The 13291-nt window shown below is 42.8% G+C and overlaps 2 protein-coding genes across 4 annotated transcripts in view; both read right to left on the bottom strand.

Annotated features, from left to right (window-relative positions):
- Positions 1-1910: 1910 nt before the first annotated feature.
- Positions 1911-6925, bottom strand: med31 (mediator complex subunit 31). Its single transcript, XM_071902240.2, has 4 exons — positions 6782-6925; positions 4260-4334; positions 3443-3539; positions 1911-2560 (listed from the first exon to the last, which is right to left on the bottom strand). Exons 1-4 carry the CDS (start codon positions 6801-6803, stop codon positions 2347-2349), a joined length of 408 nt encoding a protein of 135 aa, XP_071758341.1. The 5' UTR covers positions 6804-6925; the 3' UTR covers positions 1911-2346.
- A 4323-nt stretch (positions 6926-11248) lies between these two features.
- Positions 11249-13291, bottom strand: part of slc13a5a (solute carrier family 13 member 5a) — a 23106-nt gene continuing 21063 nt past the window's right edge. For all 3 annotated transcript variants that reach the window (XM_078286574.1, XM_078286575.1, XM_078286576.1), the window contains exons 11-12: positions 12563-12700; positions 11249-11377 (exon numbers count right to left, since the gene is read on the bottom strand). In XM_078286574.1, the coding sequence (XP_078142700.1) occupies positions 11249-11377; positions 12563-12700 (267 nt within the window). The remainder of the gene's footprint in view (positions 11378-12562; positions 12701-13291) is intronic.

Raw genomic sequence — 13291 nt, forward strand, 5'->3', positions numbered from 1 at the left:
TTTTATTATGAAACATGAGCTGACGGACGGAAGCCGAACTGAAAAGTGTTTCGTGAAGAGAAGTTATATATTATACTCACAGTCACACTGCGAGCTGGATATGTGATGTAGCCTAGCTAATGTTAGCCATACAGCAACAAACTGATCCCCTCAGGCTGGAGGTTGAGCCTAGAACGCGCAGCAGACATGGCTCATGCACGCGCCTCTCGACGCTGCACGGTCACGTGACGGTCACGTGGTTCATGTAGCTCCGATAGTTCCAAGCGGTCCATTTGAATCCATTGTTTTTTATGGGAACAGCACTAACAACCGCAATATGACAACTGATTTAGAGTGTTGTAAACTGACAGGTTAGATGTCTGTAATATTTACTATTTAATATTATGATTAAAAATTATCTCAAAATAGAAGATTAGAGTGATTAAGGCTCGGCACCTTTACTAGTCAATGAGGTGTTGCTTTGGCTGCTAGCTGTTCACTGTGTTACATCCTAATGTAGCCTAATTTTATTATTATTATTTATTTTTTGGAGAAGGTATGAATTGAATATCAATCCATCAAGATAGTCTCTTCAAGTGCTGTGAATCCAACACCTGACAGCAGTAAGGACAGTGAATGATGTTCAGCTGTCATTGAGAGTTACTCTGGAGCGTCTGTTCAGTTAATGAGCTAAAGTAAAAGCATTCCACTGACAAACAAAATCATCCTCATATCAAGTTTCTAAAGTACAGGCCTGAGACCTAGAGGAAGGTACCAGTGACTCATATTTAACTAGTGAGGTGCATCAATGAACACAGAGCATGAGTAGGCCTATAAATATACTCTCTTACTCAGGTGTTACTAAGTCTATGGTAAGAGTCTTAGACTGAGTGAACAGGACTAGAATAAGTAATTTACAAGTCTGGTTAGATTATAAATGCAATTAAGCATGCTTTATTAACCTGACCCATCCACCAGATCCAGAATCAATATTAATACTACCAAAATATCAATATAGCCTATCCATTAAGCTTAGCAATGTAGTGGTGAGTCAGGCGATGGGTTTTGGTGTAGGCTACGTTACTAGGGATGCAATCATATTGATCTCTATTGATATTAGTAAGCCAAGTTTTTACTTGTGTCAGATAATGAGCTATGGATACAAATCCATCGATCTCCATCGATGTTATTAACTATGCCTTGTCCACTTTCTCTAACAGACACATTTTCAGAACAGCAGCAGGAACACCCGAAATCTTTTATAGGTAAGAAGCACCTTTATGACAAAATACATGTAAAAAGACTTTTATTTAGCAAACAAAAAGTGACAGAATGTTCTACCCCATTAACATACAATTAACATAAGAAGGACAATATGGTACCGTTACATCTTCACATACTGGCATAAACAGCCGTTATAGTAATTTATCTTACCAATCAGAAATCAACCATCTAAACAATAATAGCCTAAATAGGCCTACATAATATGGTTAGCTTAGTTAACTAATAAATACATTTTCCCACCCATAAACACGTTTACAGGCTTTTGTCTCCAATTTAAAACGCATGAAATTACAGAGAATTTAAGAGAACGTAACTTAACCTAAAACCAAATTGATTGCTAACGTTAGCTAGCTTAACGTTGTTTTGCTCTATTAATCTGTTTCTGTAGATAACAGTCAGATTAAATATATAAATTTGGTTAAGTGGAATTAAACTGAAATGCTCTAAAACATTTTGCTAACTCGAGTCACATGTAATAAAAAGATGAGTCCCTCCCCACCAGTGTGATTTTTTTTGTTTTGTTCAACAACATTTCCATCTAGTGCCGGGTGATAATTCAATATTCTGGTTTATGGTCTTTCAGTGAAACATGTGCTGATGATCTGGTGATTTTTGGGAAATCATGACACAGAGTTCTGCCGTCTGAACTGATGAGAACAAACACATTTTATTTAAAAACTCTGACGAAATGAGGAATGAAACATTTGAAGGAATATTATTTGAAAATATCAGTTTTGTTTGACATCACACCAAACATTACCATTCAGCTCAATGGGATGAACATTCATTTGATTATTTAATGTGATTTTGCAGACGTGAGCCATATAGTGATATGTATCGACATAGAAAAAAAAAACGTTATTATTGTGAAACTGATTTCAACCATCTGGGAAAAAACAAAACAGATCCATCTTGAATTGTTCTGAACATCACATTTCATCTGTAACCCATTCCACTTCTTAAACTTCCACTTCCCTCCTGGCTGAGTCGACAAACTGCTGGCTGCTGCCTCGTCGTCTCCGCCCTGCATACGGACACACACTACTATCACACACACACACACACACACACACACGCGCGCGGTCACTTGGCGGCGGCGTTCCCGTGCGGCGGCGGCTGCTGCTGCGGCTGCTGCTGCTCGGCGAGCGCCTGCTGCAGCCGGGTGCGCTTCCTGGAGTAATGCTGCCAGTGCAGCAGCTGCTGCTCGTCGATGAACTTGGCGCACTGAGCGTTCACCAGCTCCTTCCGGAAGTGTTCGTACTGCAGCAGCTCCAGCATGTGCAGGCAGTGGGGGTACCTGGGGGGGGGGGGGGGGGGTATGAGCATCATGAGTTGACAGAGGAGAGACCAAGTCCACTCTGCTCCAGTCCCAAGTCAGTCTCAAGTCTCAAGTCTAAATGTAGAACAGCAAGTCAAGTCAGAACAAATCAAGAGTCCAGTATCAATTTAATATCTTAAAGAAAACTAAATATCTAGGACTTTTCAATGCAATATGGTTTTAATAGGATAAAAACTTGGTAAGAGCATCATGAGTTTGATTTCTATAATCAGTTTCAACTTCAATAAATTCAATCATTCCATACAAATTCAGAAAACAGAATTTAAATTCAGTCGTCCGCTGGAACAAATCTCATCACTTTCAATCTAAGTCATTTACACAAACACAAGATCTCAAGTCAAGACTTTAGAAACCTTTTCAAGTCATCAAAGTACAAGTCAGAGTCAAGTCCCAAGTCACCAGAACCCAAGTCAAGTCAAGTCTCAAGTCTTCTCTTCATGCAGCAAGTTGAGTCTCAAGCAGTTAAAACTGGGACTTGAGTCTGACTCAAATCCAAGTCCCCACCTCTGACTCCTAGCCATATAACCAATAAAGGCTTTTTAACGTGTGGAAAGAGACAGAGTGCCTTCTGATGACCGTTCTCTTCATATTCTGTGGATTTTTCCCAGTCCTTGTTCCTTCCTGCACCATGATATCTATCTGAGGTGTCGATGGAGCTGCTGATCAAAACCAAACACTCCACCAACACCGGACCAGCAGCTGAGACTTCTGGTCTTTCCCCTGTCAACTCATTATCATGTTGAAAAAAAAGATGCAACAAGTGCAGCAAACAAACAAACACACACACACACCCAAAGCAGCATTTCTATTGGCAGACATGAAGAAGAGTTTCAGTCTTACTTGAGGAACTTGGCGTACTCCGGCTCCTTCCAGTACAGCAGGTACTTCAGGTAGTTGACGAATGGCTTCTCCCTCAGGAAGCCCCTCTGAGCCAGGACTGACCACACACACACACACACACACACACACACACACACACAATGTCACATTTACTACACATGATGCAGGAAACACACATGATGTTAGTATGATGAAGATTCTTGTAGGTACCGTTCATTATGTGTGTGTATTTGTGTCTGTTCACCACTAGAGGGCGTTCCTCCCTCAGGTGTTTAGAGGATGTGTGAAATCATCTGTTCAGTTTGACTCTGTGGAGTCTGTTTAATAATATCTAATAATAATTTAATAAATCCCTTCTGTCTCTCCTTGGCTCTTATTTCTGTCTTTTCGGAGCGCTTTGCTCTCACATGATGGTTTGCTGTCAGGAACATTGTGAAGCACTGAGGCCCTGAGCTCTGATCCTGGTTCTGAGGCTCTGAGCTCTGATCCTGGTTCTGAGGCCCTGAGCTCTGATCCTGGTTCTGAGGCCCTGAGCTCTGATCCAGGTTCTGAGGCCCTGAGCTCTGATCCTGGTTCTGAGGCCCTGAGCTCTGATCCTGGTTCTGAGGCCCTGAGCTCTGATCCAGGTTCTGAGGCCCTGAGCTCTGATCCTGGTTCTGAGGCCCTGAGCTCTGATCCTGGTTCTGAGGCTCTGAGCTCTGATCCTGGTTCTGAGGCCCTGAGCTCTGATCCTGGTTCTGAGGCCCTGAGCTCTGATCCTGGTTCTGAAGCTACCAGACAGACAGCATCAGCTGACCGGTCTGAAACTGTCACTCACAGTTGAGGTAGTTTGGGTTTGCCAGGCACTGAACGAACTCCAACTCCGACTGGAAACGGTTCCTGGCCTGCTCCTCTGCATGGGAAACACACAACAACAACATGAAGACAACAACAACAACATGAAGACAACAACAACAACAACAACATGAAGACAACAACAACAACATGAAGACAACAACAACATGAAGACAACAACAACAACCACATGAAGACAACAACAACCACATGAAGACAACAACAACTTGAAGACAAAAACAACAACTTGAAGACAACAACAACAACATGAAGACAACAACAACAACAACATGAAGACAACAACATGAAGACAACAACAACAACCACATGAAGACAACAACAACCACATGAAGACAACAACAACTTGAAGACAAAAACAACAACTTGAAGACAATAACAACCACATGAAGACAACAACAACTTGAAGACAAAAACAACAACTTGAAGACAACAACAACAACATGAAGACAACAACAACAACAACATGAAGACAACAACAACAACATGAAGACAACAACAACAACCACATGAAGACAACAACAACCACATGAAGACAACAACAACTTGAAGACAAAAACAACAACTTGAAGACAACAACAACAACATGAAGACAACAACAACAACAACATGAAGACAACAACAACAACATCAACAACAACATGAAGACAACAACAACAACAACATGAAGACAACAACATTAAGACAACAACCACATGAAGACAACAATAACTTGAAGACAACAACTTGAAGACAAAAACAACCACATGAAGACAACAACAACAACCACATGAAGACAACAACTTGAAGACAACAACAACTTGAAGACAAAAACAACCACATGAAGACAACAACAACAACAACAACCACATGAAGACAACAACAACTTGAAGACAACAACAACAACTTGAAGACAAAAACAACCACATGAAGACAACAACAACAACAACCACCACCACATGAAGACAACAACAACAACAACCACCACCACATGAAGACAACAACAACAACAACAACCACCACATGAAGACAACAACAACAACAACCACATGAAGACAACAACAACAACCACCACCACATGAAGACAACAACAACAACAACCACCACCACATGAAGACAACAACAACAACAACCACCACCACATGAAGACAACAACAACAACAACAACCACCACATGAAGACAACAACAACAACAACAACCACATGAAGACAACAACAACAACAACCACCACCACATGAAGACAACAACAACAACCACATGAAGACAACAACAACAACAACAACCACCACATGAAGACAACAACAACAACAACAACCACATGAAGACAACAACAACAACAACCACCACCACATGAAGACAACAACAACAACAACAACCACCACATGAAGACAACAACAACAACAACCACATGAAGACAACAACAACAACCACCACCACATGAAGACAACAACAACAACAACCACCACCACATGAAGACAACAACAACAACAACCACCACCACATGAAGACAACAACAACAACAACAACCACCACATGAAGACAACAACAACAACAACAACCACATGAAGACAACAACAACAACAACCACCACCACATGAAGACAACAACAACAACCACATGAAGACAACAACAACAACAACAACCACCACATGAAGACAACAACAACAACAACAACCACATGAAGACAACAACAACAACAACCACCACCACATGAAGACAACAGCAGCAACCACCACATGAAGACAGTCCGGCGTGCCTGGTGTTTGACACACAGTCAGTTTGAGGTCACGTGACGTCAGACGGGACATTTTGCAAATAATTCAGAGCATCAGAAACTTCACTGTGTTTCCACCAACTGACACATCGGTCCAGAGTCTGGAGGGCGATGTTTCCTCTCCGTTGCCTCAACAAGTTGCCTATGCAACCCGCCCTGTCAGGTCACACCGGTGCTTTTCCATTTCCATTTAAAACGACCCCTGTATGTTGCTAGCTAATGTTAAGCTAGTTATCTAGCACTGATTTCACCGTAGCCCCATTACGTGCCGTTCTTCTATACGGAGAGAACGTCACTCCAAATTCCATTCATAAATCTGGTAATTCAGCGCGTCCTTTCTTATTAGCGAGATCCATAACTGGTATGACACGGAGTCAGTCAGCTGGACATCTGGTCCACCAACAGCACTTTAGTTCAATGAAACGACACATTAGCATCACACTGCCCGCCGCCGCCCAGCGAGACAGAAGCTGTTGTTCCACATGCCAACTTCTACCGGAATAACAGCAACCCGGTGGACTGAATGTCTGCCGGATCGAAAGGTCCGTCCTAATAATTCAGAAAAGCTCTTCAGTCGTGTTCTTCCATCTGTGGAAGTTTGGAGATCAGCCAGGCCAAGCGAAACTGACAGATTTTTGAATGGAGTTTGGAGTGACGGTCTCTCAGTACGGGCTCGTCTCAGCTGAGCTAGCTAGCTAATGTTAGCTAACCGAGTGCAGCAGCGGCCACAGACCTGTTTCCATGACTCCTGCCATCCAGAGACAACCAGCAGCCGCCCGACGACGAGACTGACTGATAGAAAAACAAAAAAAAACCTTCTTTGTGTTGCTCTTCTTTGTTGCTGTCTGATCACCAACGTCAACCGTGTGTAGCCATATTTGCCGGAAACCAGTAGTCAGTATTTACGTCAGTTTACGATACCCGCTGTTTCAGATTCTGCCCAGTAGAGGGAAGAATTTATCAACAAACTACTCGATCCTGCAGACTGTTGAGTACCATATAATCTGCTGTGTGTCAATTTCTCAGACACAATTAACCTTCTTATCATTTCCTTTTATGTTATTCTGCAAATGAATTAGTATATATTTGAAATCACCAGGTTTATCAGAAATATAAAATGGCTAAAATAGCCATAAAGTATATCAATGTCTTGCCATTTTGTATATATGGTTATTCCATACAGTTATACACCTTGTTTACTGTCAGAACATGCTGGATATTCTCTGTGTTTTGTGTATTTCCTTGTTTGATGAAAAGCTGGACGGTCTCAGGAAAATGAGGAACGTTGTTTCTCTGCCTCTGCTCTTGCAGCAGGTTCGTTCAGGTCTGTGTTCAGGTCTGTGTTCAGTCTGCCTGATCTGCTGCGCTGGGTCTGTGTGCCTTCCTCCCAGTGCATGCTGGGACACTTGGCCCCTGACCCGGCGGCGTGCGACTCCCGCGTCTCGAGTCAGATCTAACAGCGTGAGACTCGACTGCTCGGCTCCCGTCAGGCTGGAAAGCACTAGAGAGTTTGGAGATATGAGAAAAGTAAGCCAATAAGAACTTGAATAAACGCAGTTGTTTTGTTAAAATAATAAACCCAAATGCATCAGTCTGCCTCGGCTCTCTGGACCGAGCGCCAAAACCTGCAGAAAAGAAGGTCCAGAGAAAAGGAAAAGGTCCAGAGTCTGATCTCTGTCCTGACAGCAGGATGCAGGTCTGAGCTGATCTCAGCAGTTTGAGATGAGTTCAGGAGGATTTCTTGATCTGACATCAGGAGGATTTCAGAAACATCGATGATTTCTGATTCTGAGCGATGTCACGTCTCACTGCAACACAAAACCAGTTCAAGGCCTTCAGTTTCACCAAACAGCGAAAAGTTCCTGAATTTGATGCTCAAATAGCAGAGGTGGAGACTCGAGTCACATGACTTGGACTCGAGTCACAGTTTTAATAGCTTGAGACTCGACTTGATGCATGAAGAGAAGACTTGAGACTTGACTTGACTTGGGTTCTGGTGACTTGGGACTTGACTCTGACTTGTACTTTGATGACTTGAAAAGGTTTCTAAAGTCTTGACTTGAGATCTTGTGTTTGTGTAAATGACTTAGATTGAAAGTGATGAGATTTGTTCCGGCGGACGACTGAATTTAAATTCTGTTTTCTGAATTTGTATGGAATGATTGAATTTATTGAAGTTGAAACTGATTATAGAAATCAAACTCATGATGCTCTTACCAAGTTTTTATCCTATTAAAACCATATTGCATTGAAAAGTCCTAGATATTTAGTTTTCTTTAAGATATTAAATTGATACTGGACTCTTGATTTGTTCTGACTTGACTTGCTGTTCTACATTTAGACTTGAGACTTGACTTGAGACTTGAGACTGACTTGGGACTGGAGCAGAGTGGACTTGGTCTCTCCTCTGTCAAATCGTCCTGCAGATGAAACCTGAGCAGTGAGTCTGAACTGAGGGAAGAATCAACCGGCAGCTTCTCATGAAAACAGTCAGATCAGACTCACTGATCTGCTTTTAAAGGTTAGGGTTAGGGAAAACCTGTTGCTCCTTCTGATCAATTTAACGGATTTTAGGGATTTCTACTTCTTGTATTTCATTTTTTATCTGCACTTAGATGTAAATATGTAAATATGTAAATATATACACACCACGAGTCAGCAGTCTGACTCCTGACTGAATGTTCTGTTTCATTCTCTTAAAGCATTTTGATCTAAAGGCTTCTGCTTACATGCTTGAAATGAGTTTCTTAGACAATAAAATATAAATAGTGAAGTTGATCCTATGTATGAATTTTTTTCCAAAATTGATGTTTACTTATTGTTTAGATGCAGATACCCATTTGATTTGTAATTCTTGTTATTTGAGGTACTCTCAGCAGCACATTGTTCACTCAGGTTAAATAAAGGTTTGGATTGGTTCAGCCTGAGCAGCTGTGGACTTTACACTGTTCTGTGGAAAACTGTCTCTGTGTGTGTGTGTGTGTGTGTGTGTGTGTGTGTGTGTGTGTGTGTCGGGGGTGGGGTGGGTGGGTGGGGGGGGGGTCTGACATCACCAAGGCGACTCAGCTCTTCCATCGAAGTCGACACTCCCATGATTACAGGGAAACTTCTCTGTTCGTTGTGAGGAGTTACTGCAAAGAAACTGTTTCAAAAGCATCACCCTGTGTGTGTGTGTGTGTGTGGGTGTGTGTGTGTGTGTGTGTGTGTGTGTGTGTGTGTGTGTGTTTCCTCCCCTGTGCCTTCTTTAATAAAAGCTGTTAGGAGTTATTTAGTCTTCAGATTGTGTTTGAATCAGTGCTGCAAGTCTCAAATGATTATACTATAATAAAAATGACAATAAATGTTATTTATTTTAATGTTTTAGTGTAAAAGGAATGAAACATTTTCAGGAATATTATATGAAAATGTCAGTTGTGTTTCACATCACACCGAACATTACCATTCAGTTCAATGGGATGAACATTAATTTGATGATTTAACGTGATTTTTCATACGTGAGCCATATGGTGATATATATCGATATCGGAAAAAATCCTTATGATTATTGTGATATTGATTTCAACCATATCACCCAGCCCTATGTGTGTGTGTGTGTGTGTGTGTGAACAACAAGAGGGGAGAATCAGTATCTGTATCAGAGTCATAAAGTGATTTCAGATTATTGATCCAAGAAACAGCTTCACTTCTTTACAGGTTGAGTTTTATTAAAACCAAATAAAACAAGACATTACAAAACTCTGCAAATGACGTCTGTACAGAATACATTAACTCATAAAAACCAAGTTACTGAATAAAAACTCTGCCTTTTAAATAGAGAACTATACAAAATATCTGTTTTCTAATTACTTACTACTGACTCAGATTTACACAAATAAGATAAGAGCTATTGTTATATATTTTTGGTTGATGGTTTCGTCTTGTGGATTCTTTGGGACTGAAGGTTTCTCTGCTCTGGGATCAGTTCAGTTTTCCTCCTGTAAACTAAATGCAGCTGCAGTGTTTGTTGCTGGACCCGAACGGACAGAACGGTTCTTCCACTGCTTGTCGTGGTAATTTGGCTAGTGCAGAATAAAGTGGTGATTATGCAATTTTAAGTGTTAGTTGCTATGGTGACAACACAAGTCTGAACAGAGGTCCATATTCTCCACTCTCCACAGTTTTATTTTGTGTCTTTCTGTCCATTCAGAGCTGTGTGTGTGGTGTCATGAACCAAAAACACTCTCAATCCATTTCTCCACGTTCATTTTCCAGCATCTCTCTGAGCCTTACCAAGAACAGGCCGTTTCTGTCTCCGTGTCTTTAAGGCTCATTAATATTCACGACCCTCCGTTCCGATCGGCTAACCGTTTCGAGAGCGAAACGTGAGACGCCGCGGCCCGGCGGCTACAGGTAGGGAAAACTCTCCGGTAATAAACGATGACGACCGCTCGACCGCTTTGAAAAAAACACTTTGTTAGTCTATTATTTCTTACAGAAATGATAATGAGCGAACCTTTGTGACGCCACAAAGTTACGGAAGTCCAAACGGCTCGTTTAGAGGCTCGCTTTTCTAATATGGATTGTGTGGATTTAGTTTTGATGCTTTCACCATGTTTAGATACACATCCAACTGCTTTATCATCACAGAGGAGAGGGAGGCCTGCTGTACATGATATGGAGCTTTAAGGCCATAGGAGCCTAATATTCTAATATGAATCCAGGTTTTTACATAGACAGTTCCTTCAGATTTTATTTTGCACTGCACTTACATTGCATTAATATTGGACCTGGGTATTATTTCCCATTTTAATTTTCCAATTTCTAATTCAGTATGGTAGGAGTGTCTTCATCTTTTATTTCACCTGTTAATTTGTTCCATGAATTTCTATCGTATTCCTCTGATGTTTGTTGTCGCTGATGATTTAATGTGAGTCGATGTGTTTTTACGCCTGTCTGAAAACCAAATTTCCTCGGGGATAATCAACACAACACAGTCTGATCAGAATTTCATTCCTCCTCCAGTAAAGGATTCTGGTCCAGCAGCAGGACGCTTCAGTTCAGCAGCTGAAACAGTTCAGGTCAGCTTCAGGTCAGCTTCAGGTCAGCTTCAGGTCAGCTTCAGGTCCAGGTCAGCTTCAGGTTTTGCTCACGGTTCAGTAGATGAAAGCTTGTTGTCGTGAGCCGGGAGCTGAACCCGTCCAGCAGAGTCCTGATCTGGTTTCTACACAGCAGCGGTGGCGTTGGCCCAGGAAGGGAAGGAGTCCAGATCAAACAGGACCCGACCCCAGCTGTTGATGGCCAGACTGATGCAGCCAATCCCTATGATGTTCATCACTACTCCTGTTTTAGCCTGGGGGGGGGGGAGGAGAGGAGGAGAGGAAGAGAGGAGAGGAGAGGAAGAGAGGAGAGGAAGAGAGGAGAGGAGGAGGTGAGGAGAGGAAGAGAGGAGAGGAAGAGAGGAGGAGAGGGAAGTTAGTGGACAAGAAGATCTGAAGGAGTTTTTCCATTAATGCTGACAGGACAGGAAAGGGTGGATGGGTGTGTATGGGTGTGTGTGTGTGTGTGTGTGTGTGTGTGTGTGTGGGGGGGGGGGGGGGTTGGTCATTGAGAGATGATGACATGATGATGACATTATGATGACATCACATCATCACAGGTCATATGACTGAATGTGGGTTAGGAAATATCAGTTTGTTTCCCTCATTTGATGAGTCAGGTTTACTGAGAAGAAACTGCTGTGGTTTGGAGTCGAGACGACCGAAGAGCTGAAGAGTTAAATAACTACTGCTAATTAATAATATTAATTAATGATTTTATTTATATAGCACTTTTCAAAACAAGGTTATAAAGTGCTTTACAAATCACCAACAGAGTAAAAAAATGGTCATAAAACACAAACAACACAAGACCTAAATGAAGTAAAAAAAGAATAAGACGGATAAAAGGGAAAATAAAATAATAAAAACAAGATATAAAATAGTAAAAGAGAAGGGATAAAAACCACACTACATAAAAGTAACTTACATAAAAGTAAGTTTTAAGGAGAGATTTAAAAGATGAGACTGAGATCCTTGGTCAGCTTCTGTAAAGAGGCGGGACTTAGGAACAGAGGAGGGCCGAACCCGAGGTCCGAACCCGAGGGCCGAACCCGAGGGCCGAACCCGAGGGCCGAACCCGAGGGCCGAACCCGAGGACCGCAGGCCAAGCTCAGGCCAAGCGCCAAAACCACGGGTGAAGCCAATAAGGAAGTGGCTGAAAGCTGCAGTTCCTCTAACGTCCACTAGGGTCGTCTCCAAAAAGACTCTAAATCCCGCCCACCTCCATTCATGTCTATGGGACCACAGCCCAACTTCTCACTCTAAATATAAAGTCAGTTACATCTTAAAATCACTTCTAAAACTCACAGGCAACCAGTGAAGCGAGGCAAAGACGGAGGAATAGGTCTCTTCTTTTGGAACTGGTACTACTACTATTACTACTACTGCTACTGCTACTACTGTGTGTGTGTGTGTGTGTGAGTGTTTGGGGGACGCACCATGTCGGACACCTTCAGGTATCCGTAGGAGAAGACGATGGCGTTGGGGGGCGTGGCCACCGGCAGCATGAAGGCGAAGGAGGCGCTGAGGGTGCAGGGGACCATCACATACAGAGGGTTCACTCCGATAGACTGGGACTGGGGTGGGACACACACACACACACACACACACACACCAGAGAAGCACGGTTTTACTTCAATGAACCTAGACGCCGCTACTTCCTCTGGAAGGTGCAGCGTCCTCGCTCACCGCCGGCTGAGCGGCAGATCACAGATTTTTCTGCCGTGGTTCGTCGCGCAAAGAGTTGAAGATAGTTCAACTTCAGCGGATAAAATCCGCGCGTCATGCGTCACTTCTCAACAACAACTCAGCACTACTTTGGTTGCCTGGCAACAAACTACCGCTCCGCTTTGTTTCTGCCGCTTTTTTCAAAGCGAGGCGGGTCGCCGATTGCGTTACTGCAGCAGATGTTCCCCAGCTTCAGAAGACCATGTTTGGTTCCACATGTCGATGTGAATCTGGATTTTCCACGATGAACATTGTTAGAAACTCCTACAGCAGCAGTTTGACCAGTGAACACCTGGGTCAGTGCCCAGGTGCCCAGGTACCCAGGTGTCCAGGTGTCCAGGTGCCCAGGTGTCCAGGTGTCCAGGTGCTCAGGTGCCCAGGTGCCCAGGTGTCCAGGTGCCCAGGTGTCCAGGTGCCCCAGGTGCCCAGGTGCTCAGGTG

The sequence above is a fragment of the Centroberyx gerrardi genome, chromosome 11 (assembly GCF_048128805.1).
Source record: "Centroberyx gerrardi isolate f3 chromosome 11, fCenGer3.hap1.cur.20231027, whole genome shotgun sequence".
Taxonomy (NCBI): Eukaryota; Metazoa; Chordata; class Actinopteri; order Beryciformes; family Berycidae; genus Centroberyx; species Centroberyx gerrardi.